General features: G+C 51.7%; 1 protein-coding gene across 1 annotated transcript; it reads right to left on the minus strand.

Annotated features, from left to right (window-relative positions):
- Positions 1-22573: 22573 nt before the first annotated feature.
- LOC134434453 (olfactory receptor 14J1-like) lies at positions 22574-23125 on the minus strand (the record flags this gene model as incomplete). The annotated part of the gene is made up of 2 exons (XM_063183109.1): positions 22574-22582; positions 22664-23125. Coding segments are annotated over 2 exons (471 nt in total), but the record flags the coding sequence as incomplete, so codon positions are not given.
- Between the last annotated feature and the right edge of the window lie 2131 nt (positions 23126-25256).

Raw genomic sequence — 25256 nt, forward strand, 5'->3', positions numbered from 1 at the left:
TTAATGGGTCTCACTGAGGGACATGACTGAGAAAGTGTCCCCAGGTTCCAGTTAGAGCAGAACACTGGAGGCAGTAATGACAGTTGGGGACAAACAAGGCAAAGGTGTATCTGGTGCTGAGCAAAGCTGGATGTGTTTGAGGAATGCCAAGGGCCAAGGCCTGAGCCCCAGCCCCCGGCCAGGCAGATCCTGTCCCTCCCTCCTTGCTCAGGGCTCTTCCTGGGATGGGCACTGGCATGTGGGGATGGGCAATGCCAAGGGCAGGAGCATGGGGCGGCCCCTGCCAGGCTGCTGAGCAGGGACAAGGAGGCAATGAGGCCCCAAGCCTGCAAGGGTCACTTGTCTCCTGCTCCTGCCTCAGGCCCAGGCCCAGCAGCCATGGCCAAAGTGCTGCCCAAGTTGGCTCTGTCAGGGCTGTCTTGCAGCTGCTGCACATGCCTGTGCCCTGTGCAGCCCAGGCTGTCCCACGGTGTCCCTGCCCTGTGCCTCTGTCCCTGCAGGCTCTGGGAAAAGGTCCCCCTGTACCTTTTGGACACATGCCCTGGCATATTGGAATGTTGTCCATATGGATGGCTACAGAGCACCAAAACATAAATTCTCATTCCCTTTTTTCTGAAAATATAGGATCATAAGTCCGTATACTATCCTTTGGTTGTTTTCATTATAATGAAACTGACCTTTCTGAATAGAAGAGTGTCCTTGTTTGTGTGTAATATCTAATACAAAGGTAAAAATAATTAGGAATGATTTTAGGCATTGGCATTCATGACCATAGCACTCCAGGAAGGCACCAAGTTATAATCCATGTGTTTTTCAATACAACTGTTGTTTCAGAAGCTTGAAACTTAACTGCAGAGGACAACTGGGAAGTGACTTTGTCCTGCAGCCTTATGGTTCTTCTTTTTTAAGAAATTCATGTGTGAAATTATAACTAACCTGACGTCACTTGTATTTTTAGAGGAAAAAATGGGTCATTAACTGTAACTAAGGCCTATCCATAAGACATTCTATAAATCTTTAGATTACTGAGCCCCAAAGGATAAGTTACCATGGTATACCATGATAAAGGGTACCTTTATAAACAGCATATAGATCACTGCTTATCTGGCCTTTGGACACTTAACTTTTCAGCTACCTCATACAGACATGTTCATACACACAGACAAGTGTGCAAAAAGGTTTTTCGTCGGACTCCACCAGATCTCACTGGCTCTGCAGAGCAATCAATACACATTGAGTCTAATGAGGAAAAGGGTACTGTGGAACAGTGCATGCACCAGGTGAAAGGCAGGGCCTTACAAGCACACTGATCAACATTTGTCAGCATCTGTCAGCATGACTGACCCCACTTATGGTATTATTCCTCTATTTTCCTATGTCTATTTCTCTCCAAACCACCTTGATCCCTCCATTTTCCTTCTTTGGTTCTTCCCCTAACATTCCATATTAAGTCTAGTGAAATTCAAAAATGCTACTTCCTGGCATCCCAGTATTAACCCTGTAACACTAGGCAGTAATACCAGCCATTCTGCAAAGCCTTTTGGAGAGCCACTCTGCTGACCCATGGTGATAAGTTTTCTTCTCGGATCATGAGGCTGAGGCTGTCCTGGAACATCTGGGAATGTTTGTATTTATGTATTTATAAATGTATTTTTTAATTAAATGCATTTTATTTATTTATTTATTTAACATCTTTTACCATGGTCCACATGTTCCATATGGTATACCATGTCCCCTGCTACAGAACACTGCTCTTACTTTCAAACTGAAGATAATACTGAATAAAATTCTGTCCTTCAGTGGAACCAAACTACTGACAGAGTCTGATGTGAATCTCTCCGGGTCACCCTATGTTACAGTGATTGACAGGGGTGTTGGCCAAATAATATCTCCCAAGGCTGCAGCCATCTTTTGGCAATGTGAAAGTTGGTCTTGGACCACATAAGCCATGTTGTAAAACTCATCCCCCAGCTGCCCTACCTGTCTGGCCCCTTCCTTTGCTGACAGCTCTGCCTCCTACCTGCCTCTGCCTGCCCACACAAAGCCTTGGGCTGGCCCAGGTTCCTTCTGGGGAATGTGTTGCACCACAGCCCTTCCCAGGAAGCAAAATTTCTTTCTCTTTTTTCCCAATCTGGGGCTCCCCAGCTGCCCTTGGCATTGATGTTTTCCTTTTTCAGGCTGTTCTCTACTATGTCAAAAGGATCCACCATCTCTGAAACCACCCTTCCATCCCTCCCAGGGCTCTCCTCTGCTGTCCTCAGTCTCCAACCCACTGAGCACAGAGCTTCTCTGTCCCTGTACAGTGCTCATGTGCTTGAGGCCATGGGTGCCTGGACAAGAAGGACGGTTCTTTGTACAGGAAGGAAACCACAGAGCCCCAGGGCTTTGAAGGCAGATCAGAGGTACTCACCAGAGGCCAAGGCCAGCCAGAACTGTCTGTCCTTGCAGCTTTTGTCTGAAAGCAACCTTTGTATATTTGGGGAGTTTTGGAGGTGGAATTCCATTTCAGCCATGGGTGCCTGGACCAGAATGACAGTTATTCTTCACATGAAGGAAAGGGCAGAGCCTCAGTGTTACAAAGGCCGATTAGAGGCAGCCCCAAGGAGGCCAAGGCCAGGCAGACCTGTTTGTCTTTACAGCTTTTGTCTGGGAGCAATCCTTTTTAAAATGGAATTTGGGAGGCCAGATTCCAGTTTTCTCCATGGGCCTCTGGATAAGGACAGTTCTTTTCCATAGTAAGGAAACTAAAGAGCCCCAGTATTTCACAGGCAGATAAGAACTGGCCCTCAGGAAGCCAAGGGAACTCAGACAGTTCTGGCAGCTTTTGTCTGGGAGCTATCCTTGGATATCATGAATTTGGGAGGCAAATTCCCAATTTTGGCTATGGACACCTGGACTTGAAAGATGTTTTTTCCATGGGAAGAGAAGCTTGGCCCTACAGTGTTTTAAAGGCAGATGAGAGGTGGCCTCCAAGATGCCAAGGCCATCCTGAGCTGTCTGTTCTGGCAGGTTTCATATGGGATAATCTTTGGATTAATCAAATATGGAGGTAGAATCCCAATTTCAGCCATGAACCCCTGGAGCAGGAGAGTTCTTTCCCACAGGAAGAAAAGCACAGGACTCCAGGGCTTCAGGAGCTGATGAGAAACAACCCTTAATATGCAAAGGTCAGCTGAAACAGTCAGGCCAAGCCAACCAGATCTTTTCCATGTTCTTGGATCCCTGGGGCCCTGCAGCATCACAATTGCCCCTTGGTTCCATGAGGCCCCATAGTATCACAACAGATCTTTGTTTCCATAAGGCCCAGCAGTACCACAATGGTCTTGGCTCTGCAGTGGCACAATGGCCCCTTGCTTCCATGAGGCCTTGCAGTGTCTGACAATGGCCCTTTCGTTCTATTGGGGCTCCCCAGGATGATCACAATGGACCCTTGGTTCCATGAGGCCTGTCGTGTCATACTGACCCCTTTATTCTATGGGGACTCAGTGTGCCAGAATGGTCTCATGGCTTTCATGAGGCCCTGCAGTTTCAGAAAGAGCTCCTTGGTTCCACAAGGCCCTGCAGAGCCCCTTGATTCAACGAGGCCTCAAAGTGCCAGAATGATCTCCAGGATTCCATGAGGCCATGCAGTGTCACAAGGGCTCCTCAGTTCCATGAGGCCCTGAAGCACGGAATGGACACTTGATTCCGTTGGGGTTCTCACTATCAGATCAGTTCTTAGTTCCATGCAGCCCTGAATGTCACAGTGGTCTCCTTGGTTCCCCAGAGTCAGTATGTCCCCATGGTCTCATGGAGCCCCACTATGATCCCCTTGATTCCATGAGGCCCTGCTGTGCTAAAATGAGCCCTTGGTTAAATGAGGCCCTGCTGTGTCACAATGACCCCATGGTTCCAGTGGGTCCTGAAGTGCCATAATGGTCTCCATGGTTCCATGAGGCCCCAGAAGGTGCCAATGGACTTTTGACTCCATCAGTTTCCATGCTACAAACAACAGTCTCCTTGGCTCCACAGTGTCATAAGTGACCCTTGGTTCCGTGAGGTGCCTCCCACAGCCTCTCAGAGGCTCTCTCCCCCTCAAAGGCCCCAACAGCCCTTCATGGCCTCTCAGAACCCCTCATGGCCCCTAAAAACTCCTCATGGCCCCTCAGGACCCCTCACAGCTCATGACCTCTCATGTCACATCAGAGCCCCTCTAAGCCCCTCGCAGTCCCTCACGGCCCCTCACAGCCCCTCATGGCCCCTCACAGCTCCTCACCCCAGAGCCCCAGGCCAGGAGCTCCTCCAAAGGAGAAGAGATCGGGCCCTGCTTGTTCTCCTTTTATTTGAATCCCTTGACAGCCACAAGTAAAGAAAGGCTGAAATGGAGCCTTTCCCCAGCGTTTCCCTTGGGGTTAACTGCGGGCTAAAGCTCTGTGCTGGCGCTGGCCCGAGTGTCACCATCCCTGCAGCCGCCAGGCCTTTGCTGTCCTCCCTCGTGTCTGTTCCCTGTCCCCGAGTCCTGCCCGGCTCTGGCAGCAGCAGCAGCCGCAGTGCAGGGGACGCCGGCCCGGCCCAGCTGAGGCTGCCGGCCAGGAGCAGCAGCAGCGCCGGCCCCTTCCCGCCTGCTCCTGCCTCGGCTCCCAAGGGCTTTTTCCAGCTCCGTTCTGGGCTAGAGCAGCAATCACCCACACACAGCCCTGACTCCTCAGGGCCCGCCTGTGCTGCCCTGAGCCAGCCCTCAGAGGAAGAACGGATCGGGTTCCAGCGCTGTTTTCAGCTTTGTTTTACTCACCCTGAGGTGACAGCAGGAGGCTGCTGCTGCCTTTGCCTTGGGAATCGGAGATCATGGCTGCTCTTGCCACTCTTCTGCTTGCCACTTGAAGATTATCTGTAAAATAGCAGTTGCCTTTTTTGATCAGTGGTCCCCAGAGTGCTTTTGTGACAGTGAATTTAGGAATCCTAAATATCAGAGGGTTTTTGGAAAACTGCAAAAGGCGGGCCTCAGAGACAGCAGAACTGTGATTAAAGCTAAGCAGTAGCCATAAGATTTGTCAGCAGAAAAGTTCTATTATAAGTAGAAAGTAAGGACAAATAGAACAATGGTTTTTATATTAACGCTTGGTAGAATAACTCCCTAAGCTATAGAAAAGTATATTAGGAAATTCTAAGCTTGAGCTCTCTGCATTGTGTTTTAAGGCTCACAAGGAGGTATTTCATTCAAAGTAAGCAAGCAATGTTTTAACCAAAGGTACATGTGCTTATAGTGGTTGGATGGAACTACCATCAATATGCTTTTGCTTTGTGGGATTAGTAAAGAAACTTTTAAAGTAAGTGGTAACATTGCGTTCTTTGCTGCCGAGGACACGAGCTGCTGGCATCATCCCATTCTCATAAGCATGTAATGAGACTGATGCTGAAAAATAAACTGCTAAAGACATGTTCTTTAGCAGTCCTATCCTGTTGGTGATTTGTACATGGCCCTCAGCCAGCAATAGGTGAGTCACGGTCATCATGATTAGAAGATCTTGAAATGCTTACAAGTCCCTGAGCACTAAGTTAAGAAGAATTAAAGCCACACAGGCCACATTTGCAGTGCTCAAACACAGCCCTGTTGCTGCTGCTGAAATAGAATCAACTGACAGAGACAATTACAGAAATTACCTCTGGAGCATCTAATCAAATGAAAAAATCCACCAGGAGAAAGAGAAACCAGAACTTCTTGACTCCCTGCATTGTTTCTTCCGAGCAGCAGCAGCAAATGGAGATGCGCAGAGGTATTTCCAGCTTCTGCGGATCCCAGCGGGAGCCCAGCCTGCTGCCCAGGCCCAGCGGGAAGCTGAGCCCAGCCCAGGGAGCTCCCGCAGTGTCGGGAGCTCAGCGCACGCGGGGCCAGGCCCAGAGCCCCATTGCGGGGCAGCGGCCCAAACCTCCTGCTCCTGCCACACAGCGCCAGCCTTCTCCCCCTCCTCCTCCTCTCCCAGCATGGCACAAATTCCAGCTCGGAGGAGGCTGCCCCAGAGAGGGCTCCGGCTCCTGCTTCAGCCTGAGTGTCTCTGCAGAGCTACAGGGCATCTTTCAGGCACTTCCACAAGCTCAGGGTTCCCATTTCATGAGGAATCTGGAATGAAAATGACCTTGTAAGGAAGGACAAAAGCGGAGGGAATGGATTGGAAATTAATAGGAAAAATGATCCTTTGTATAGGCAAAGCTCTCTATGTCATTCCCCGCATTTCTCCTTTTCAGATTCTTTCAGTCATCTCCTGAGAGATCCAGCTTGTTCTGGTGCCTTTCATGAACTGACTGTAACTCTAGATTTATATCAATGCATGAGATGTAGAAGCATCTGAGCTAAACACAGAAATAAACTCCCTCTGTCAGCCCATTTTCATCTTCTACATCACTTTCAAGAGGTCCATGGGGATGCTGGAATGATTATCACACAGCTCTCCATTTCTGGCTGCAGGCTCTGGAGATTCTTTCTCTGCATTCAGTCAGGCTTGCATTCTCCAACAATTCCTGGTAGCTTGTCATGTTTTCTTAGTGTAGAATAGTAACAATGAAAACCTCATCAATGGCACAAGTGCCCAGCCCACAAAAAAAAGAAAGATCAAGTTGTAAAGTTCTTCAAACATTTGTCCTGCTTTGCTGCAAGAGTCGTGCTGCACACACGGTGTGGAAAGCCAAGAGAAGCTGCAATTGGTGGCACATCTTTGTGACAGAAGCTGCACCTCGTTCTCCAGGAAAAGTTCTTGGAAAGAGCAAACAGGACTGTGGACAAGATTCTGGAAGAACTGAAACAGTTTTAGGAAATGAAACGAAAACAGAAAGAAACAATCTAAGATGTTTTACTCTCTTTGTTTTTATGCTTTCTTTTGCAATACTTCTCCATCCCATTAATTCCAAATGGATCTCACCTCTAAGATCCATGACCTGGCATGTTTTAGACACTGTAAAATACCATGAGCTATACACAGTTTGCCTTTCCCTGTTTTTTGTTTTTTTGTTTTTTTTTTTAATGGAAAGCAATGCTGCTCAGCTAAATGCAGTACTTCGGTCAGGTAAAAACTCTGAATTCAGAGAATGGGCTCCAATAGAGGTTGACCCTCATCAGGGACGATGCACAGCAGTGACCAAGGGGATTCCTGTGCCACTGCCCAGAGTCCAGACTCTGGGTCTTGGCTGAACACGGCAAAGTTCCCATGTTTGGACAGGTTCAGGGGCTGCCCCCTGGGAGCATGGGCTCAGCACGGAAGCGAGCAGGCAACAGACAAACGGACACAGGGACAAATGGCCCCAGAGATTCAATTGCAGCGGCAGCGGCAGCAGCGGCAGCAAAACCAACAAAACCAGCGAAACAATCGACATTGTTGACTCCCTCTCAAAAAGCCAGAGATGTTGCAGGGAATGCTCCAAGCACGGTGCCAGCAGGCCCAGCCCAGGTGGGGACGGCTGCAGGTACCTGGGCTGTCCTGCGGAAGAGGCCATGGGCGGGGTCCTGCTCCAGTGTGCGCTGCAGGGCTGCACCTGGCAAAGAACGAGCGCAGCCAGAGCTGAGGGGCTGCGGGAGAGGCCAGAGAACACGGCCCAGCCCTGCGCTGCCCAGGCAGGGACAGCCCCGGGATGCCCAAGGGGATGAAGCATGGCCCCTGCGGAGTGTCTGCCCAGCCCCTCTTCCGTCCTGTCCATGGGCATGGGATGGGATTGGGTGGGATGGGATAAAATGGGGTGGGATGGAATGGTGCCAAGTTGGCTGTGGGCACCAACCCTGTGGCCCTGATCTGCCACTCACCCTCCTGCAGCAGCTCAAACGGCACCACTTCTTTGGATTCATGTGCTGGGGCATCTCCAGGGCCTTCTTCCTCCTCTTCCCCCCAGGCCACCTTGGGCACTTTCAGGGGTCTCTGCTCCATGGTAATGACTGGTTTTGTGCGGGCACCTGCAGAAGAGAAGCCTTGGGAAGGCCACGGGTCACCAAGTCGTGTTGTCTGGCCTCGAGGTCAGCTGCAGGAAAAATGCCTCGGAAAGGCTCCGGGTCAGATGGGAACGAGTGCGCTGTGTGGGGGCTCCTCACAGCACCGTTCTGTCCCGTTCTGCCCCGTTGTGTGTTCCCAGCACCTGGGCAAGCTTCTATTTCCCACGTGTAAATAAAGGGCCCTTGGTCACCGGGTTCCGTTCCATGGCACAGAGACTGTGCTGCAGCGTGCCACCCAGGGCCCTTGCACACACTGCCTTCTGCCCTGGGCCTGCCCCCAGCCCAGCCAAAGTGGCCCAGCTTGGAAGGAATGCTTGGCCCCAAGTGTCTAAGCCCGCACAGGATCTTTAGGAAGGGCTCAGACCATCAGCAAACGCTGCCCGGCTCTGAGGGCTCAGTCCTATCCCCATATCTTTCCCTGAGAGCATTTGATTTTCAAAATTAGAATCATTTGAAGGGAGGGGATTTACATTTTCCATTTCAGAGAAGCCTTCTGCCTTCATTAGCAAACACCTCTCTCTTAAACCAAGACAATTGTTTATCATCTTGCAGATGTGCAGTTGCTGGGGAGCCCCGTTTTACACCAGGGACCTGGAGAACTATTCCCAGCAATTGGGAAAATCCTAGGTGGTCCATCCACTGATAGATGAGGTCTCCAAATGTGCCCTGAAATTGGGTCCAGCTCTTCGAGGCCTAAAAGAGGAAGTCCAAAGGACTTGATGATATTTTTTGGCCCAGAAAGCCCTGCTGCTGATGGCACACTTCACAATCAGCAGGCGACACAGCTAGGCCAAAGCCCAGGCCTCTGCTGGAGCCTTTCTCCTCAAATACCCTTCAAGCAGACCTCCATGCAAGTCACTTGGGAAAGTTTCTTCTAATGATACATTTCTGGCACATAACTACACAGGCTTATGTGAAAGATTCTAAAGCAGCTGCTGTGGAGTCAAAAGAGCCAGCACTAAGAGTCCTTGTCATCTCTTTGTAGCTAAATCCCACTTTGGGGGAATTGAGGGAGTTTGGAACGAGCTAGAGAGCAGACCTCTGAGTTTTTTAGATGATGCCATTGCTTTTTCTTCTCTTCTACATAGAGAGGAAGGGTGAGTTTCGCTCACATCTCCACTGCATGGCTCACAAGGCCGCAAGACTTGTAGTTACAAGAGCTTTGAAGGATTTCTTGGCCAAGAAGACACTGCCAACAAGGATATTTATGTTTTCCAGCCAGTCCTTCAATATTTCGTCTTATGGACTCATGCTACAGTGTACGCTTGTTGCCTTCTGATATAAGGCAAGGCAACCTGGTTTCGAGGAACAACACGGTGACCCAACTCTCCAGGGTCGCTCGGGCCAGAGAAGCATGCAGACACCAATGTGGTGGATGGTCAAAGGCCTTTATTATCTCTTCTCGTGGGGTTTTATAGTCTAAGGGGGTCTGCCTACGTCAGAGGGGGGTCTGCTTTACCTTGTATGATTAGTAAGGAGTGAAAAGTTACCAGGAGTGGAGTGGAAGGTTACTAGCACTACCGTTAGGGAGGCTACATTCCTAGTTACATTCCTAGAGAGATCTTTTATCTTAAGGGATTAGGGGAAAAAGGAGTCCTACTGCTTTCCGTCACATTGCGTGATCTTCCAATCGCCTGTCCTTATCTACCACATCTCCCCCCCTCCCTTTTCACAAATGAACGAGGTAGTCATATACATAGGCACTGAAATGAGGTATAAGGTTGTAGTTCAACAAGGGAAAGGGGTTTGTTGAACCTGAGTAAGTTTTTGCCAGGCAAGTTTAGAAAATCTTGTGACTGGCAGTGTTCCCTGGTTGAATTCACAGCAATTGTTGCCGGCCTATGAACAGGATGTTGGCCCGTTCTAGATGGGTCTGAACGAATGAGACTAGCTTGTTCAGCAGCCATGGTCTGAAGGTAACAGCTAAAAGTAGCATTGCCAATGGACCTATTTGGGTAGAAATCAGGGTGGTTAGCCATGGTGATTGACTGAACCAGGACTCGAACCAACCCTGTTGGGCTTTTCTGTCTTTCTGTCTCTGAGCCAGTCTGTTTGGGAGTTCTGCCATGGAGTCTCTTACAACTCTCGTGTGGTCCGCGTAGAAGCAGCACTCCTCTCTCAAGGCGGCACACAGGCCTCCTTGCTGCATGAACAGGAGGTCCAGTCCTCGCCTGTTCTGCAAGACCACTTCTGAGAGTGAGGAGACTGACTTCTCTAGAAAGGAAATGGATTTCTCGATTCTTTGCACGTCCTCATCAATGGTCTGTTGCAGCTGGGACAGTCCTTGGTGCTGGGTCGCCAAGGCTGAGACTCCTGTGGCAGTTCCGGCTGCTCCTAGGCCCAGCAGCATTGATATAGTTACACCTGTTATTATTTCTCTTTTGTGGAGCCAGCTGGGTTCCTCGAAAAGGTGACACACTTCTTCATCTGCGTGGTACAGGACCATAGGAACAATCAGAACTTGGACACAAAAGTCGTTAGAGTCATCGAATTTGGCAAGGAACACACACGGACTCACTCCAGATTGCTGGCAAACCCACATCCCAGATGCGGATGGGACTACCCACTTATTGTGTTTCCCGTTGGGTTTGACAACTTCGGTGCGGATGTTGCCTCTCTGCCTAGCTAGGGTTGCATAGCCAAAGCATCTGCCCTGGCCTGTCACTTGACTCAGGGTGATTCCTTTGCGAAGGGTGTCCCACCTACATTGGTTGGGTGCATCTGCTGTGGAGTAACTGAAAGGAGTGTTTAGAGCGACTCCTTTGTAAAAGGGAGGTTCGACCTTGTAACAAAGCCAGCAGGATTCGGTTAGGTTAGGGTTGGATTCGTTCAGGGATAGGAAGGTAGCTTCTAACATACGAAGGATTGGGTCTGAGTCCGACCCGGCTGAACGGCCTATCTGAAAGGCTTCCGCATGGCCGGTTGGGATATCAGCGACACTTGAGGTCAAGGCTTTGGGGTGGGTCGCGTTTCTCCATTTCGGCACGCTTTTAATCACGTTGTTGGGTCCGACCGCTCGGGGTGCTGACGGGTGGAGCCTGATAATTCGCACATTCACCCTCTCTTTTGACCCTTGAAGGACTACGGTCCACGTTCTGCCTATCGCCCAGCTAGGGTGATGTGGCTGCAAGACTGTCCTGTTGTAGTCTGCGCATTTCCGAAATTTAGGGCTTTTATGATTGTTTCGATAAAAGATTCCGTGGAGGAAGGGGGGTGTTTTGCAGCTGGTGGGTGCCCAGGTGAACTGTAAGAATTTGTCGGGCTCTTGTGGCTCCCACCCAGGCCCTGACGGTCTGGCATCTGTGACAATGGTTTCGCAGCCCCAGTGCCCACCATGTCCCCACCCTGGGTGATTGCAGTAGCTTTTCCCAGGGTTTGAAGCTGGGCACCAGTAGGATAGGCACATGTGTGTGGCGTGTGGGGAATTGGGGTCTACCTTTGGTTGTCCTGGAAACAGGTCGGTGATGTGGAGCACGAAGGATGGGGTGTTTGGTGTGGTCACTTCTCTGAGCACCTTGTCACTACTAAGGTGTTGCATGACCCACCTGAATGGCCGATGGGGGTAGTGATCTGGGCTGGCTTGCCCTCTGGCAACAAGCCCCAACAGCAAAATCACACAGAAACACCTTTGACGCTTGGGTCTCACCCGTGCGGGTCTCTCGGGCGCTGCCTGGCGGCTTGGTGGTCTGTCGCTCTGTCGCTTACCTCTGGAATGGGGATGTACACATCACGAGGACGTCCCACGAGCATGTCCTGTAAACAGAAACTCGCAACTCTCATCAGTCTCATTCTGCTCGCTATGGAGGTCCGGCTTAATTGACTTAAGTGGACACCACCTGATTTTGCCGTCCTTTTTGACAGCTGCGTACCCTCATCGTGAGCATCAACCTCCAGCCCTGTTCCCATTCGCCTAGCTCGTTTCTAATTACAACCTGCGGGCCCTCCTCTAGCATTCGAGTGGCCAGTGTTTTTGAATGGGACTGTTTGTTTCATCTCCTCTAGGGAATTGATTCAGTGCTAGCAAAGCGGTTGCCAGTATACGTGCCTGGTCTCCTGGGGGAATGGCATTGGCAAAGCGCTCCGCTTTCACCAACACCTCTATCTTGGTTTTTAGGGTCTGATTTTCTCTCTCGACTATGGCCTGCCCGGTACTGTTATATGGGATACCTCACACTAATGTGATACCCCATTTTGAAGCGAACTCTTGCACTGGTTTAGAAGTGAACCTGGAACCGTTGTCAGTTTTGATCTGTTTGGGGATAAGCCAGGCCATGGCTGTCAGCCAGTGCTGAATTGTGGCCTTGGAGTTTGCTTTGTGGTGCTGTGTGGCTATGATCGTTCTGCTATAAGTGTCTACTGTCACTTCAAGCCATGCTCGGGGCTTCAGCAGTTCACACCGAGTGAAGTCCGACTGCCAGATTTCTGAGGGCTTGAGACCTCTCAGGTTGACCCCGCAGGTCCACAGGGGCGACTTCTGGCAGTAAGGGCAAGTGGCTACCATATGTTTCACGTCCGCTGTCGAGATTTCGCATCTCTTTGCCAGTGCTTTGGCTCCGATGTGGAGTGACTCGTGCAGTTGACGAGCTTCCTGCAACGTCCATATGCCTTTTGCTGCGGCGTCCACTTTGTCATTGCTGACCTGGAAGTAACCTTTGACTGTGTTGTGGCTGTTGATGTGAATGACTGACACGGTGCCCTGTCGCGAGGAGAGTGCTTCTTCTAGCATTAGGGCTGCTGCTGATGTCGACACTCCTGGTCCTGCCATGGCTAGGCAAAGCCTTGCCACGAATATAGAGTCCGTTACGATGTTGAGGTGTTCTTGGAAGAATCCGCACACCAAGACAATTGCTGCTGCCTCCAGCTGTTGCACTGACAGTGTGGGGTCACATGCTTTGACACAATGCCATTGCTCTCCTGCCTGCCACACTGCTGCTGCGGTTGAAGTCATGGAGGAAGCGTCTGTGAAGACCGTTGGTCCTGGCTGCGGTCGACCCTTGACCTTTGGCGGTATGTCCATGTCAACTACGGTCAGCAGCTTCGTCCAGGGTGGCTTGGAGGAGCAGGAGATTTCTCCTCCAAAGCCAGTGAGAGGAAGGGCCAGGTATTCCGATATTGTGGCTGACTTCGAGGTCGGTTGCTTGCGAAACGGAAGGTGGATGCTTGTCGGTTCTGTTCCTAGGTGTCTCAAGGTGAGTTTCCTGCCTTTCATGATGAGGTTAGCGATGCATTCGATTCCTGGGGAAAACGCACGAGCAGGTCTTCCGAGCACCACCCATTGAATCGGTCGGGCCTTTTCAGAAGGTCCTTGGGCCAGTGCTCCCACTCCCCCCTTCGGTGTAAAGTGGACGTATAGGTCCAGCGGCATGGCTGGGTTCCATCTGGCAAGTGTGCCAGTGGAAATCTGGCTTTCGATGAAGTCGAGGGAGCTCGTTGCCTGCGGTGTCAGCTCCTTGGGATCCCAGGGGTTCTTTCCTTTCAGGAGGTCGTATAATGGGTCCATGATCTCGGGAGGAACTAGGATGATGTTGTGAAGCCACTGTAGCGATCCCACCAGGCGTTGCACGTCGTGGAGTGTTTTGATGTCTTGACAGACCTTCGCCTTGGGGGGTGTCACGTAGGAGCTTGTGATCCCCACTCCCAGGAAGGTCACGCAGGGTCCTCTCTTGATCTTTGCACTCACAATCTCGAAGCCGATGGCCTGAAGGGTTTCCGTGATTGTGGACACCAGGTGATCTACTTGGCTTGCCGATGGTGCAGCGACTAAGATGTCGTCCATGTATTGGATGATGGTTCCATCGGAATAGGAGTGTCAGACCGGCATCAGTGCTTTGTCCACGGTGATTTGGCATATGACAGGGCTGTCAACAAGACCTTGCGGAAGTACCCTCCATTGGAAGTGGAGATTGGGCCGTTCGCCCTTTCAAAACGCCACGGAAAAGGCAAACTGTTCTCTGTCCTCAGGGTGCAGGGGTATCGAAAAGAAACAGTCCTTGATGTCCAGCACTGCGCACAGCTGCCTTTCGGGGATGGCTGAGTTCGCGGGAAGCAGTGTCTGGACTGGACCCATGGGTCGGATCGTCTTGTTCACTTCTCTAATGTCGAGGATGAGGCGATAGCCTTCTTCAGACCTTTTGGGGATCACAAATACAGGGGTGTTCCACAGGCTGACGGAGGGTTCTATGTGACCCTTTCGCAGTTCGCAGTCGACCAGTTCCAGCAAGGCTGCCATTCGAGGCTCTGTCAAGGGCCACTGCTCGACCCATACGGGGTCTGATGATTTCCAAGTCAATTTGATTGGCAGCGGAGGGTGTACGGCAGTGGTCCTCAGGATAAATTTGTAATCCGGAATCCTAGCAAGGAAAGAACATCCCTTCCCAACAGGGGTGGAGAATTTTGCAAAATGTAGGGGTAGATTGCTACTTTCTGTTCTGGTCCCTTTTTCATGTGAAGTGTTATAGCCACCAGCTGGGTGCTTTTCCATGCCTGGGACTGCCCTCCCACTTCGTTCACTGGAGGGACTTCTTTGAATTGCCAATGCCCGGGCCAATGCGCTTGGGGAATAATTGTGCAGTCTGATCCCATGTCCGCCCAGAACTGAAGCCCTATGATGTGAGGATCCTGACTGCCGTAAAGGTGGCATGTCCCCCACACCATCAGGGGCTCCTTCCCTATTCTCATGGCCAGGGCCACCCAGGAATCCCGCACTGGGGTGTCCCCTGCTGTTCCTTTGACACCAGCGCGGCTTGTGGTGGTGGGGGGTGCAAAAGCATTACTGGTGGTGTTGTGCAGTTCTGGCACTGTGTTGTAGGTGGGGATATAAAATTGACTGCTCCCTGTGGGGGCATGGGGTACGAGGGTCCCCTGCCCCACTGGGGGTTGCTGTAACTAGGCCGCTGCACATTTCAGGTGGGAGGGGGCTGAACGTGGCCTGGCCACCCCCTCCCTCTCCTGTTTCCCTGAAGCCTGGATCTGCATTCTTTAGCTAAATGTCCCTTCTTCCCACATGCCCAGCATGGTCCCTTAAATCCCCCTTGGCGTGGTGGAGCAGCTGCTGATAGGAGCCTTGGCTGGGGGCAGTTTACTGCCAAGTGACCTGCCTGGCCACACTTAAGGCATGCCATCACACTGGTTATTGCAGTGTGAACTGCTGCTTGGATGGGAGCAAGGTGTTCCTCCTTTGCCACGTGTCTGATCATGTCGGCTATGTTAGCCCCAGGTGGCAGTGATCTTAAAATGTCCTTGGTGGCTGAGTTGCATTGCTGGCGTAGGCAGTCTGCCAGCACGGGACCCTTCGCCTCTGGGGGTAATGAGGAGGAATCTAATGCGGCCTGAAGCCTGTCCACAAACTGAGTGAAGCTCTCACTGTCGCTCTGTCTTATGGTGGACCACGGGGCAGGGTTAGCCACTACTTTGGAAGCAGAACGAATGGCCTCTTGGGCAGCCCGGGTGGTTGTCATAACTTCATGGGCCCTTAATCCCTCAGCCTGGGCCTGGGGGGTGATCATAGTGGGGTCTCTACCCATCAATCTCTGTATACTAGAACCGTGTAGTGGATGGTCAGGTCCCGTTATCTGGGCTAGCTCCTTTGTGCATTGATCCTCCCACTCTTGTTTAAAAACAATCATTCCTGCCCCATCAAAAATCATTCTGCACGTCTGTTTGATGTCAAAGGGAAGCATGTCATCCCCCCCAAAAACGCCGTCAATAAGTGTGGTAACCATGGCAGAATTAATTCCCTTGTCTGCAATCGCTTTAATATTGCCTGTACCTCTTTTGGATTCACTGGAGAATAGGTCCTTCTTTGGTTTTCGCCTGTCCCCCCCAACACGGACTGGGAACACTAGCTTGGCTGAAGGGGTGTACTCAGCGCAGACTATCTTTATTATTCGCCAGTCTGTAAGCGGGGTTCGGTCTTTCTCTGATGACCCCTTCACCCATGCGGGAGCGCTGCAACTAGAGACCTTATATGCTGCTGCTCTCCCTCTGTTAAGGCTAGAATCTGAATTGGAGCTCCCCGATTCCCTCTCAGACTCGTCCCGGCTCGAGTCTGAGTCGGAGTCGCAAGCCGAAAGACCGAGTACTTCTGGGCTGCTCTGCCTTTTTCTCGGGCTCCGACCCCGCCCCCTCCTGCCGGGGGCGGACCGCTCCCTCCCCCTGGGTTCCCCCCGCCTCCTGCTGGGGGGGGGGTCCTTGCCTTATATGGGCTTAATTTGAATAGAGCGCTCTGATTGGTCTCACCCTCCGCCGCGGGGACCGCCTCCCCTCCCCGCTCGCCTGCGCATGCAATGTTAGGCGCGCTGACTCAATTTCCGCCCTTTTCCCCCTCTTCTCTTCCGCCCTGACCACGCGGTTGGTCGCCATTTTCGAGCCCATACGGCGGCGGAGAGATTGTATCGATCCGGGCGGTTTCTGACCGTCCCACCGCTTCCCGCGCCTCCTCCGCCAGCCCCCCCCAAAAACACTGTGCCCGTTGCTCTGCCTCCTGCGTTGGGTGGGCAATCGGTGGGGGGGGACGGGTAGAGGAGCCGCAGTTTTGCCGAGAGGCTCCGAGGGGGGGCTGGGATCTGGCGGGCTCCGCGGGGGTGTTGGGGGGTCTCGCGGGGGTTTTGGGCTGTGGTTCGGGGGGAGGTAGGACGCGCCTAGGCCCCGCACATCCCCGTCTTCAATCTGATCACTTTCCGGGGTGGTCTGTGTGGTAGCTCCCACCCCCAGCTGCGGAGTGGCTATTAAACAGCTTCTCACAGCTTTCCAGGTTTCTTGCTCTTGTCCAGTTTTTTGCAGAGCCCGGATGACTCTGCCCCACAATTTTAGGGCTTTCCCCGAGCCTGAACACATGGTATCCTCGGCCAGGGTTTTCGTACAATTATCCCAACCCTCTGGGTGTAAAATATCTACAGGGCTTTCTATAGCCCCCAGCTTGATCAATCTTGGCAATGCGAGAGTCATATCTTTAAGCTTACATTCAATTCCCCATTGTGCATGCACCTCACTTACTACCTTTGCAATTGCTTCCATGATTCGAGGGGGTCCCCTCCGCTGCATAAGGCCAGCTGTGCAGCCGCCGTCCTCTCTCCAGGCGATCCCCATTCCCCGGGCGCTGGTTCAATCCCAGGTTTCCGGCACCAGTTGTTGCCTTCTGATGCAAGGCAAGGCGACCTGGTTCTGAGGAAACAGCACAGCGACCCAAACTCTCCAGGGTCACTCGGGCCAAGAACACACGCTAACAACAACATGGTGGACGGTTCAAAGGCCTTTACTGTCCCATCTCGTCGGGTTTTATACTCGGGAAAGTTTTTTCTCTGCGTCAGAGGGTCTTACCTTACTGTAATTTGTTAGTAAGGAATCGAAAGTTACTAGTGTTAGGGGGGACTAAATTCTTGGGTGATCCCTTATCACTAGGCGTTAGGGGGAGAGGAATCCTGCTGCTTTCCATGACATCGCGAGATTTTCCGAGCGCCAGACCCTATCTACTACATTGGATTGGAGATTCAAAACCAGGAATTAATTTATTTTCATTAATCAATTGCAGGCAGCCAGCTTTGTGAATATTTTCCAGGAGTTGGTCGGGGGTACCGACCAAAGGGTCTCTCCTTTCCAAGGGGTTAAGCCCCCCTGCCCAATGAGCAGTGTGCTGAGTTAGGGACCATGGGATGCATCTGTCTGCTGTTATTAGGAACACGCCATGTCCTCAGCACCCACCGGCTTCCTGTTCTGATAAAAGAATCTGATCTCCCCCAGTGAGAGACACTTGACAAATGTGTTCTGTTTCAGATTTTTGGGGGAGAAGCCCGTACTGCTTTGCAAGTTTTGTAAATTCAGTAGCAGTGTACGGGATTTCTTTAGTGGTTTTGTGCAGGCTAAGATCTTCATTATTGATATAGTTGCATTCTGTTTTAATTAGAGGTTTCATGTTATTACAGCAGTGTTTCCTGCAATTTTTCATCAGGGCTAATTCTTTTTGAGGGCAATTTTGATTAATGTGAGGAGGTTCTTTCTCTTCTGTTTCTTTTGAGGAATCAGAGTTCTGTGAATTTTTAACATATTCCTCTCTCAGGGCAGCCCGTAATAAGTTATTTACGTTTCTTTCTTCATCCAATTGTTTTTGCAAAACTTCAACTAGGTTTTGAAGGGAGTCTATGATAGCATTTTCCTCACTTTTTCGCTTAAAATGGTTTCTATTGCTGCTGTGAGAAAGGCACCCAAGACTGAGCAGAGGACGGTTTTATTTGTGCCCAGTTTGAATTTTGATTCATGTTGCATAGAAGATATTCTATCAATAACACTTTCTAAGTTAAAGCAATTGCAGCTTGCCCATTCTTCTCCCCCCGGAGAAGGTGTGGCATTGTATTTAGCAAGCAGAGCATAAAATTCAGCTTTACCTTTTGCACTGAAGTCTTTAGTTATTTTGTGAGGGGACCAAAGCTACACCAGGGAGTTAAGTTACACAAATCACACAGCCTTTCCACTGTCCCCTGGCTTCCCTGGGTAGTTGAAGAGATAGAATCAGTCTGGGAGGCCCTGTGAGGTTGCTTCAAATTTGTCTCTTCCTTCCCAGACAGTACAGATATGCACTCACATGAACACACACACACAAATGTTTTCTTTGTGAGGGGACCAGAAACCTAGAACAGGGAAAAAGCCACTCAGCCTTTGCCGGGCCGCCCCTCACTCCCTGTGTAGGTGAAGGGACAATATCTGTCTAAAAGGCACAGCTTATTTCTTCAGGTCTGTCCCTTCCCTTTTTAGACAGTCCAGGTACACAAAATACAACAGTAAAAAGAGTAACAGTTTTAAATTCAGCTCAAATACAACAGTAACAGGTTCAGATTCAACTCAAATACAACAACAACAGTTTCAATATCAATATCAATATCAGTAACAGCATCAATATCAGGATCAGGAGAAGTATCAGTGTCGGTGTCAGTGCCTGTATCAGAGTCAGCAACAGTAGTGACAGTAACAGTTTCCCCTGTTTTGCACTGAGAGATCTTTTGTGCTAATTCCGGAGACAGAGCACTCAATTTAGCATGGGATTTGCCTGCAAATCCCTCTGCCTACTGGAATCCTGTCCATGACACCAATTTAATGTCAGGGTCCATCCTAGTGGACAGATGTCCTGATGGTTCATAGGAATGATCTCAGAGTGCAAAACACCAACACGGTACAAGGGGGTTTGCAGTGATAATCAAAACAAATGCAGTTTTATTGAAATAACCACAGCAAAAATGCGATAGAGGGATTAAGGGAGAGAAAAAGACAGAGAAAGAGAGAGAGAGAGAGAGAGGGGATATAGCTACGAACGCAGAGACGAAATCCTTTGGTGCAGTCCAGCCGAGGGTCCGCCTGCTACGCTGGGGAGATCTCGAAGGCTCTAGCTAACTCAGAGGTTTTTATTACTGAAAATTGTGAGGGGGGGGGGAAACAGCTACAATAGGGAACAGATGTAACAGGTAGTCCATGTTCTCAGCAGTAAATGAGCTTGATAGATGTAACAGGTAGTCTATATTCTTAGCAGTAAGCGAGAGCCATCGTATTTTTGGTCCAGTGGTCACAACCTGCAGGCAAACATCTCGCTTCGGTCAGCTTGCCTCCCCACACACCTCCCCCGGGCTGGGGGTTTCAGTTCCAGTCCTTGGAAGGAGCAGAGGGGCCTGTTAAGAGTTTCATGTCTCAGTCCTTGATGGAGAATCTTCTTACATCTCAGTCTGTCTGTCACGGTGGTTTTAAAACAGGCAAGGGGTCTTCTGTGGGAGACCACCTGAAACTCAGGAGAAGTCCTGCCAGGCCCAGAGGTGGGACAGCTTCCAGAGCTGCTATTGTTGCAAACGGGGCACGGTGCCCTCTTCTTAGCACACAGCAAACACACTTGTGTAAACAGTAGCTCAACACTGAGCTTTCAGGTCTGAGGGCCCGTGGCGTGTGACTTTTCTCCTTCAGAGCCAGATATAGATGGGGGAAGGGGGTCTTCTCTTCAGTGGTCTCCCAAGGATGATCGTGAGGCAGATGAGGGAAAATTAGGACAGAACAGCCCCTGTAATCCAGGAGGAAGCAGTTGGTGACCTGCTGAGCCACTCAGATGCTCACAGGTGTGTGGGATCAGATGGGATCCATCCTAGGGGTATGAGGGAGCTGGTGGATGAGCTCCCCAAGCTGCTCTCCAACATTCACCATCAGTGCTGGCTCAGCAGGGAGGGCCCAGAGGGCTGGAGGTGCCAGTGTGAGCCCATCCCCAAGAAGGGCTGGAAGGAGGAGCTGGGGAACTCCAGGCCTGTCAGCCTGACCTGGGTGCCCAGCAAGGTTATCAAACAGATCACCCTGAGTGCCATCCCAGGGCACCCACAGGATGGCCGAGGGATCAGAGCCAGCCAGCGTGGATTCCAATGTCTGCATGGAATGGTCTGGATGAGGGGATTGTGTCCAACATCAGCAAATCTGCAGATGACACCAAACTGGGTGTGAGTTTGGATCTGATGGAGGATGGAGATAGGAGGGCTCTGCACAGGGCCCAGGACAGGCTGGATCCAACACGGTGAGAGTCAACAAGTCCAAGTGCCAGGTCCTGCACTTTGGCCACAACAACCCCTGCAGCACTACAGGCTGGGGACAGAGTGGCTGGACAGCAGCCAGGCAGAAAGGGACCTGCAGAGACTGACGGACAGCAGCCTGGGCATGAGCCAGCAGAGTGCCCAGGTCGGCAAGAAGGCCAATGGCTCCTGGCCTGGCTCAGGAATGGTGTGGCCAGCAGGAGCAGGGCAGGGATTCTTCCCCTCTGCTCAGCACTGCTTGGGCAGCACCTCGAGTGCTGTTTGCAGTTCTGGGGCCCCCAATTTAGGAAGGACATGGAGGGGCTGGAGCGTGTCCAGAGAAAGGAAACAAGGCTGGGGAGGGGTCTGGAGCACAAGTCCTGAGAGGAGTGGCTGAGGAATCTGGGGTTGTTTATCTTGGAGAAGAGGAGGCTCAGGGAGACAAGGTAGTTTCAGGGCACAGGTTGGACTTGATAATCTCCAAGGTCTTTTCCAACCTTGCTCATTCTTTGATTCTCTGGAACCACCCTTGGAGCAGTCTCATGATGAGCCCTGGGCCTCCTCTTCAGGAGCTCCAGCAGCCCAGGTCCCTCAGCTTCTCCTGCCAGCCCCAAAGCCCATCCTGTCAGTCCTGCAGAGCCTCTGCAGCTCCTCCTCATTGCCCAGAACAGGGAGCCCCAGAGCCAGACACAGCAGCCCAGATGTGCCCCCCTGGTCTGGGGTGCCTCTGGCAAGGGAGCAGCACCAGGCACTGCAGGAGCCTGCAGACAATTCCTGCAGCACTTGTAGGATGATCCTGCTGCCCAAGAGACATTCCCATGGTGCCAAGTCAGGAACTGCAATGGGGAGTGGGGCCAGAGAGGAAAGGGCATACAGGGATGGGCTGTATGCAGGGGAGAGAACAGGGCTGGGCAAGAGGGAGAAATCTGGAACAAGAAAGAGGGAGAAAGCAAAGGTGAAGCAGAATACTTGCTCAGGGCAGTTTGGGAGTGGCTGCCAGGCAGCCATGGCTCTGAGCAAAAGCATCTGCAGTGGCACAGGAAACTCCCAGCTGATGGGAACAAACTTTCTGGCTGACTGCAGAAGCCAGGACAAAGCTGAGTGGTTTCCCTGGTGTGCCCCAGCCCTTGCTGGCCCCAAGGGCTGATGGCATTTGTGCTCCCTCAGGTTCATGTCCCCACACCAACAGCATGGGGGTGCTTCCCCTGCTCTGTGCAATGCAAACAGGGGCTGCTGAGCCAGTGCTGCCGTGTCTGTGCCTGCAAGGATGGGGCACCTGTGTGAGCTGGGGGAATTGCCAGGGCTGCAGAGGGGGGATGTTGTTGGCAGCTCCATGAGGACGCTTTGGGACGCTGCCCTGGGCTGTGCAGCGCACTGGGGATGGTTCAGCCCCTGCTCTGCTGCTCCTTCCCGTCTGCCCCAGGGCCCTTGCAGAGCCCCAGCCATGCTGTTTGTCCCCAGCCTGCCCATGGCAAGCCTGGGCCTGCTCACAGGGCTTTTCAGTTCTGAGCATTGGCCTGGGTGTGTTCTTGAGAGAGCCTGGGCAAGGAGCCTGGAGCCCCCAGGCCCTGGGCTGAGGCATCAGCGCTGCCCAAGCAGTGCCCATGGCCTGTCCCTGCTGCAGCCCCGGCACTGCTACCCCCAGGACTGTGCCCGGCCCCAAGAGCACTCAGGCCGTGCAGCAACACCAGGGCCACCAGGGCAGTGGGGCAGGGCCACGGCAGCAGCACTGGCAACACCAAGTGCTGATGCTGCTGCTGGGCACAGCTGCTGGGCCAGCACTGATCTGCCCCAGCTTTGCACACAGACATTGCTGCTGCAGCTCCAGAGAAGGAACAAAAGGGCATCTCTGCAGAAGACTCTACTGGGAAATCCTTTATTTCCTTTAAAGTCACCCAGAGTTCAGCCCCTCATTGACACAGTCTGTGGCCACAGGAAATTTGGAGAGAAAAAAAAATAGGAAATGGCACAAACAATGACATTTTTTCTGGACTATATTTAAACATAAAACAAAGGAAAAGAACCTCCACACTTAAGCAAAAAAGAAGTAGCAAAGATGACTTTGATTACAAGTTATTTGCAGATATTTCCCAGCAGTTTAGTGTTTCTGAAAGCATGCAGTCATCAGTGTCCTCACTGCAGCCTTGAGCTCCCGGTTCCTCAGGCTGTAGATGAGGGGGTTCAGGGCTGGAGGCACCACCGAGTACAGAACTGACAGGGCCAGATCCAGGGATGGGGAGGAAATGTTGGGAGGCTTCAAATAGGCAAATGTGCCTGTGCTGATAAACACAGATAGCACACCCAGGTGAGGGAGGCAGGTGGAAAAGGCTTCGTGCCGTCCCTGCTCAGATGGGATCCTCAGCACAGCCCTGAAGATCTGCACATAGGAGAAAACAATGAACAAAAAACAGCCAAATACCAAACAGGCACTGACAGCAAGAAGTCCCACTTCCCTGAGTTGGGATTTGGAGCAGGAGAGCTTGAGGATCTGTGGGATTTCGCAGAAGAACTGGCCCAGGGCATTGCCATGGCACAGGGGCAGGGAAAATGTATTGGCTGTGTGCATGAGAGCAGTGAGAAAGGCACTGGCCCAGGCAGCTGCTGCCATGTGGGCACAAGCTCTGCTGCCCAGGAGGGTCCCGTAGTGCAGGGGTTTGCAGATGGACACGTAGCGGTCATAGCACATGATGGTCAGCAGATAAAACTCTGCTCCAATGAAGAACATTAAGAAAAAGAGCTATGCAGCACATCCAGTATAGGAGATGTCCCTGATGTCCCAGAGGGAATTGTGCATGGCTTTGGGGACAGTGGTGCAGATGGAGCCCAGGTCGCTGAGGGCCAGGTTGAGCAGGAAGAAGAACATGGGCGTGTGCAGGGCGTGGCCGCAGGCTACGGCGCTGATGATGAGGCCGTTGGCCAGGAGGGCAGCCAGGGAGATGCCCAGCAAGAGGCAGAAGTGCAGGAGCTGCAGCTGCTGCGTGTCTGCCAATGCCAGCAGGAGGAAGTGGCTGATGGAGCTGCTGTTGGACATTTGCTGGGGCTGCACATGGGGACCTCTCATGGAGAAAGGACAGTAAAGACTTAGGGGAGGTACCTGTAAACAAAATCAAGGCCATTTCCCATACATCCTCCTCGGTAACACACAGACATGGTCTTTAATGTTTAAGAGTTCTGAGGTTTTCTTTATAAGCTCCCCCCATGTCTCTGCTGGATGTTTTGGATATAAAAACATAAGCATGTCTGAGGCCCTCAGGGAGAACAGATTGAGTTCCCTGCGTCAAGATGATGAATGCAGACTGAGGAGAGGTGGTCTGTACTTCTGACCTGTTCACAGTTTCTTTGGGCTTTAAACTTTCTCAGGTGGAAGGTGACCACCTTCTTATGCTTCCCTTAAAATGCCACCACCTACTGCTGAGAGCAGATGCATCCACCACAGCCCAGCTCCACATTTGTAGCCAAGGACTCACTTTGCTCATTTTACCAACCCAGCAGCATTTTCTGTGTCACAACACCTCTGCCTTTCCCCATCAATCTTATAACTCAGAAATGCTCCAGGACAAGTTTGCACCCTGGATTGGAGCTCCCAGCTTGGACTGAAATCTCAGGGACACTTCCAAGTGTCCTTATGTTGGCATTGGATGAAGGGAGATGCAGCTCCTTCCCTGGCTGCACTGACAGCATTGCCCAGAGCAGGGCACTGGGGACAGCATCACCCTGAGCCAGCTGTGCCCCCTGCCAGACCCCCCCGTGCCCGGCAGCTGCTCCCAGCCCTGTGCTCGGCAGAGGGAACTGGGCCTGGGGCTGCAGAGCTGCCCCACGGCTCTGCTGCAGCTCTGCCTGCACAGGAGGGGCTGCACGCCTTGGAGCCCCAGCCCTGAGGGCAGAGGCTTGGCTGGGGCACAGGAAGGCGGGGGGTTTTTCAGAGGGAGAGGCTGCACTGGAGGGGATCCTGTGGGCATCTCTAAACTCTCCCTGCCACAGCATTCCTGGGTATTGTTTTCTCTCATTGCTTGATCTTCTTGCTGCTTCCTGGAGGTTTTCCTCCTGCAGATGTTTCCCTGTGCCTGTTCTCTCCATGCCAGCACTCACAGACCCCAAATCTCTATGCCCTCTCCTTGGCCTGAGAGAACCCTGCCTGTTTGCAGGGCACTGGCTGGGGCAGGTTCTGTTTACAGCTTGTAGAAAGGACAGGTCAGACTGAGTCTGATGGGTCCAGCAAAGGTGGCGCTGGTGCTGTCCATGGGCAGAGTGACTGAAAGCACATTAGGGATCTCCAGTGAATCTATTGATCGCTAAAACCAACAGTTTGGATATCTCAGGGACTTGAAGAATATAATGATTAGCAATTCATACTATCTTTAATATTTAACCCTCCCTTCCTGACATTCTCCAATATTAGGAAACTGAATACTTGAACTCTTAGTAAATTTCCTCACTTTTATTAAAAAGCTTGTCTTGGAAATATTCTATGACTGATTAGAACCCCTCAGCATGTCAGAGCTTCATGAGCATTTCTCCTCCTTTGCACCAGAAACACCCAGTTATACTCACAGAGTCTGTAGGCAGTGGGATGTTCCAGCTTTAGGAGATGGCTCCAGGAGCTGCAGCTGCATTGTCCTGCAGTCAGAGGTTCCTGTGCCAAGGGCTGGCAGTGATTCTGCCCCACGCACTTCACAGCACCTTCCCAGCCCTGACTGATTGAAGCTCTCTGTGCCTCTGTGCTGTGCCTGGGGTGGCTGCAGGCAGTGCCCCAGCCCTGCTGAGGTGGCAGAAGAGCTGCT

The sequence above is a fragment of the Melospiza melodia genome, unplaced genomic scaffold, assembly GCF_035770615.1.
Source record: "Melospiza melodia melodia isolate bMelMel2 unplaced genomic scaffold, bMelMel2.pri scaffold_37, whole genome shotgun sequence".
Taxonomy (NCBI): Eukaryota; Metazoa; Chordata; class Aves; order Passeriformes; family Passerellidae; genus Melospiza; species Melospiza melodia.